This window comes from Coregonus clupeaformis, unplaced genomic scaffold (genome assembly GCF_020615455.1).
Source record: "Coregonus clupeaformis isolate EN_2021a unplaced genomic scaffold, ASM2061545v1 scaf0673, whole genome shotgun sequence".
Classification (NCBI taxonomy): domain Eukaryota; kingdom Metazoa; phylum Chordata; class Actinopteri; order Salmoniformes; family Salmonidae; genus Coregonus; species Coregonus clupeaformis.
Window position 1 is genome coordinate 100,948 of NW_025534128.1, and position 5,940 is coordinate 106,887.

Consider the following 5,940-nt stretch of genomic DNA (forward strand, 5'->3'; position numbering starts at 1 on the left):
CTACAGTTTAACCAGCTCAGCAGTACCAGAGAGCCAAAACCCAGGATAGAGGGGCTGAGTGAATGTGGTCTGGACTCTGTGGAGGAGGGTCATTGTATCAGAGACACTGTAGAAGGACAGAGTACCTGCCTTGTGATCCAGGTCCACTCCTACTCTGGAGGACTGAGGGCCTGATACTTTAGTCTCAACATTATTGTGTATGAAACAATAACCACCTCTATAACACAGTAAACTCCAGGACTTGTCATTGTATCCAAATCCACCACCCCTCTCTGTTCTGCTGATGTCTTTATATGAGACTGCTGTATAAACACACTCCCCACTCCACTTCACCTCCCAGTAACAGCGTCCAGACAGACCCTCTCTACACAGAACCATCAAGACGTTTGTGAATCTGTCTGGATGATCAGGATATGGTTGGACATGGCCTGTATAGGTCACCTTTCTGTTCCCTTCAGACAGAGAGAGGCGTGTGTATGCTGTGTTTGGGTCCAGTGTGAGCTGACAGGAATCTGGGAGAAGAGCAGAGACCAATGAGGGGAGTTAGAACAATAAGTGAAGTCAGATACTGTATCTACCCTGTCTTTGTTTAGAGCACAGCAGAGATCAAATCAGAGAAATATAAAGAGTCAGATAGATACCCAGTCTTTGATTAGATCTACTATTGCTATATATTTCTAGAGGGATTGTTAGGAGTGTCAGTAAAGAGAGACTGTTAGTTACTTCAGAATAAAGAGACTCACATTGTAAGAACTGTTCTCTGGTCTTGGGCTCTGGAGGCAGTACAACATCCACTATATTCACTACAGACACACAAACACATTCACAGAGAGAGGGAATGTTATCATCATACCATATTCCACATGTATATGACTAGTAGGGAACTTTCAATGATCTAAAGTTGATGTTCTTATTATTTTCAACACACCTGTAGTGGAGATCTTGGTCCATTCTCCTTTAAGGAAGTCTTCTAGTTTCTCTCTCAGTTCAGACACAGTCTTACTCACATCTCCAAAGTACTGAAGAGGACGGACAACGATGCTGGGTAAGTCTGAAGATACACTGGTACTGGAGAGCGACTGATAACTCTGGGGGGGGGGGGAACCAAATGATTGAGAGTTTCACATTGAGTTTTAGTTTCATATCACATGTATCAAGGCAGTTTAGTTACCTGGAGGAAATGGATGTGATCCTCTGTGTGTGAGAGCTGCTCCAGCTCAGTGCTTCTCTTCCTCAGCTCAGCTATCTCCTGCTCCAGTTGCTCCAGGAGTCCTTCAGCTTGACTCACTTGAGCCTTCTCTTGGGCTCTGATCAGCTCCTTCACCACAGAGCGCCTTCTCTCAATGGAGCGGATCAGCTCGGTAAAGATCTTATCACTGTCCTCCACTGCTGCCTGTGCAGAGCTCTGTTAAGAGAGAGAGAGAGAGACAGACTGACTTGTCTTACTTTAATGAGCCATCCTCATTACACTAACACCCCCCCTCCTAAAAACACATTGCGTGCCACCACAACCTCCACACAATCACATTATACAGTACCCAACACCACAGTACAATACACCATCCAGCACCACATTCCAACCGTCCATCCAACCCCTCCTCTCCAGCTGTACAGACAGCCCCCCTGAGCCCCCATACCTCCTGAAACATCTCCACACTGTTGATCATTTTGTACAACTCAAACTCAACCCTAAGGCGTCAACAGTAATGGCATTACCCTGGCAACACAGAAAAAACATGATGAACAGTCTGTCATTGCAGAAAATGGACACCCCTCCCCAACTCCCAGGTCAACCCGAGCCAACCAGCTATTGGTGTCCAGGGCTCCATGTAATACCCTCCACTGGAGGACCCCTGACCTTTCCAGCACTGGGAGCTTATAGAGTACCCTCCACCTATACCCTGCCATGCTCTCAGCCCCCACAACCCCCTGCCACTGATGCCCCTTCACTCCCGCTAAGCTCCTGATGTGTCTAACCTTGACACTGAGGGTGTACAGCACCTTACCCCCCACCTCCTCAAACTCCCCCAGGCTCAGAGTTTTAAAAGTCAGTAAGTCCTCCGGACTCTCCTGCCAGTCCCCAGTCTCTGCTGTCACTTGCAGTGGTGGAAACGGTGGTTGCCACTCCTCAGGCTGCTCCAGCCCTAAGTACTGCAGCATAGAAATCAGAGACCCCTGCTGTATTGAGTCTCTCCGGCCGCATGATGAAGAGCTGCTGATCCAGCCCCAAACCACCAGCCCTCCTCAACAGAGCACATGCTGGTTCCCTCCAGCCCACCTCCGTACGGTACAGTAGCCTCTGTGCTGCTGAGTCAGAACGCTGCCACCCTGACCAGAAATAATTCACTAACTTGCGCTGCAGGTCCACAAGCAGACCACCGGGGGCGTTGAGAAAGGCCAATTTAAGCCATAGAGAGGATGCCAGCAAGTTGTTGATGATCAGCACCGTCCTTCTGTATGCCACTTGGGAGATGAGCCACCTCCACTTCGTCAACTACTACACCACCGCTTGTGACACTCCTTCCCAGTTCTTCCTAACACACCCCTCCGAGCCCAGATACACCCCAAGCATCTTGAGCCACTCACAGCCCCACTGCAACCCCCCTGGAAGCTGCGGAGGTGCCCTGTCCCTCCATGCCCCACATAACAGAGCCTCACTCTTGCCCCAGTTTACCTAAGCAGAAGACGCCCCCTCGTACACCCTCAAACTATTCTCCAGGGCCTGCAGGTTCTGCTCATCCCTAACCAACACAGACGTCATCAGCGTATGCTGACACTGCTATGCCTGTCCTCAACCCTATGCCTGGCTCCCACACTCCCTGTAGCCTCCTGCGTAGCAGGCCCAGAAAGGGCTCAATAACAAGAGTGTATAGCTGCCCTGACAGAGGGCATCCCTGGTGAATGCCCCTCCCTACCCAGACTGGCCTACTGAGCCCTCCCCCCACCTTGACCATACATGAAGCCCCAGCGTACAACATTTGAACACAGGCCACATAATTCTCCCCACAACCAAAACAACACATTAAACAGATATTCATGGTCCACCATATCAAAGGCTTTCTCCTGATTATGAACAGATTGTTTGTGATTGAGCGTCCTGGTAGAGAGTACGTTTGGTCCTTGTGTACAATAGAGTCCAGGTGGGACTTCAGTCTGTTAACGAGGACCTTGGTAAAGACCTTATAGTCCACACAGAGCAATGCCACAGGCCTCCAGTTCTTTAAGTCGCTCAAATCTACTTGTTTGGGTTGGAGACAAAAAGCTATCCGTCTACATCTTAGCGACAGCTCCCCCACCCCGACGCACTCACGCAACACACAAAACAAGTCCTGTCCAATAATTCCCCAGAATTGTTTAGAAAAATCCACGTCTGAGAGACAGCAGCTGAGAGTTTGTGTAAGGCCAGGGAAATGTCTATTTGATTTCTCTGTGACAGAGAGAGTTTGGAAAGGTCTGTGAGCAGAACCTGAGAAAACCCAGGATAATAATAATAATAATAATAATAATAAGCCATTTAGCAGACGCTTTTATCCAAAGCGACTTACAGTCATGTGCATACATTTTCACTTGCTTTGGCAATGTAAACATATGTTTCCCATGCCAATAAAGCCCTTTTAATTGAATTTAGAGCTCCATGTATGAAAAAAAAATTATGTATGCACTCACTAACTGTAAGTCGCTCTGGATAAGAGTGTCTGCTGAATGACTAAAATGTAAAAAATGTTAATGTATAGGGGACATGAGTCGGTCATGGTTACTCAAGGTTATGTGACGAAGGCCTGCGACTTCAAAATATTAGTGTTGGCCCACGGCCCAATAGGGAATGGTCAAGATGTTGGTTTCTCCCATGGTAGACCTGGGTTCATATTCCGCTGGTTACATTAAGTAGTCTATTCTCTGAAAGGGGTCGAGACAGCCTGTTCCCAACAGTGGGCTCAGTGGGATTGGAGATGGGCCCCTCTCCCTCTCTCTCTCTCTGACTGGAGGAGAGAAGTGAAATGATGCCTCTCCTCTGGTCAACAATACTCACCTTGAGAGACTCCACAGCCTGTTGGAGCTCCTTCAGCTCCTTCTCTCTCTCCTGGAATCTCTGCTGGACCTTCTGCTGACTCATCCCCAGCTGCCTCTGTGGAGAATCACTCTTCAATGAGCTATCAAGCTTTATTTGTCCACTAGATCAATAGTATAGTAATGTGACATAGGGCACATAGGGAAAAAAGGTCTAAAATCTTGAGGAAGTCCCTTTCCAATATTATATATTTTTATGTTGCTATGTGAATGATTATAGTTATGGTAGACGTACATGTATCAAGGGGTTGAGACTTTACTTTGGACTCATAAAATGGCATTCAGAATGATAATAAGGTTTGATTTTAGATAATGGTGATAGATTTAGAGCAAACTCAATATACTCAAGGTTTGTGTTCATATTTGTTCTGCTGAGGATCAATTTGATTTGAATTCTCTCATATTGAAAGAGCTTTAGTTCCTACTGTATCTTTAATTCTTTGTTTATCAGAAAGTCACCAACAAGTAGTTCTGGTCTTACCTGTTTCTCAGTCCTCTCTGCTGCAGCTGACACTGTATCATGGCCTTTATGTTTATCCATTGTACACAGCAGACAGATAGACTGTTGATCGGTACGACAGAAAACCTCCAGCAGTTTGTCATGATCAGAGCAGACCTTCTCCTGTAGTTGTGTGGTGGCTCTGACCAGCTTGTGCTTCTTGAAAGCAGGAAATTCACAGTGAGGTTGGAGGTGAGTCTCACAGTAAGAGGCCAGACATGCCAGACAAGACATGAGGGCTTTCTGCTTTCTGGTCCCAGTGCAGACATCACACGCCACATCTCCAGGTCCAGCAGAGCACAGAGCAGGAGGGGGAGCAGCCTGGGGTCCTGTCTTCTTCAGTTTCTCCACCACTTCAGCCAACATGTTATTTTTCCTCAGAGTAGGCCTTGGAGTGAAGGTCTGTCTGCACTGAGGACAGCTATAGACCCCTTTCAGAACATCCTGATCCCAGCAGCCCTCAATACAGCACCTACAGTAACTGTGTCCACAGGCAGTAGTGACCGGCTCCTTCAGTAGATCCAGACAGACAGAACAACAGAACTGGTCCTGGTCCAGCAGAACACCCTGATGAGCCATTTGGACGGTTGTTCACTCTCACACAGACAGACGACACAGAGACTCAGATCAGTTTTGTTTCCACAGAAGAGAGTTTGTGGAGAGGGATGGACTTCCTGGTTGTGCCAGAGGGGTGGGGTTAGAAGGAGGGAGGGCGGGAGGGAGGGAGAGGTTTGAGGAATGGAAGAAGAGAGAGAGGGACGGCATGCAACAGCAAGAGAGAGACAAATAGTTTTGTTCCTGTGGTGAATTATTATTAATACATTGTAAAGTTTAATGGACTATGAGGTAGAACTGGGTTAATCAAGAGCATAAAGTTAGAATTATTTGTTACTGGGCCAGGAATTGTATTGGGTCATTTAATTTCACTGTGTGGGTGAGTAGAGCGGGAATCTGCCCTAGGGTCAGAGTGCTTGCTCTTACTTAAATCCATGGCTGTCTTATCTGATGAGAGACTGAAACTAGCTTGGGGCCATTTGTTTTTGTCTTCAAACACAGTGAAAAGAGCCAGGGTTGAACAGAGTTTAAACTAAACATTAGTGTTTTTGTAAGATAAGGATTGATTGATTGTAGTACTCTGAATTTAATGAAAGTTGAGTTTAGCCGCTCTCAGAGACAAAGGAAGTGGGCGGAGCAATAAAATAGCGGGAAAACTGAAGAGGACTATATAAGATGGAGGGAGACCGTAAGAACGGTGTGCCAATCTGCAGACTGGTATCGGCTTTGTTGAAAACTTGAATAAAGTCATTTCTTGATGCAACAAAAACTCTGTAAGACCTTATTTGTAATAAAGTATAGTGGTTATTTTCCACAAC

At 46.8% G+C, this 5,940-nt stretch overlaps 1 protein-coding gene across 1 annotated transcript; it reads right to left on the bottom strand.

The window, feature by feature from the left end:
• Positions 1-5,227, bottom strand: LOC121547114 (tripartite motif-containing protein 16-like). The gene is made up of 6 exons (XM_041858226.1): positions 4,550-5,227; positions 4,031-4,126; positions 1,172-1,405; positions 929-1,088; positions 744-803; positions 1-512 (listed from the first exon to the last, which is right to left on the bottom strand). The coding sequence occupies exons 1-6, from the start codon at positions 5,144-5,146 to the stop codon at positions 1-3; spliced, it is 1,659 nt and encodes a 552-aa protein (XP_041714160.1). The 5' UTR covers positions 5,147-5,227.
• Between the last annotated feature and the right edge of the window lie 713 nt (positions 5,228-5,940).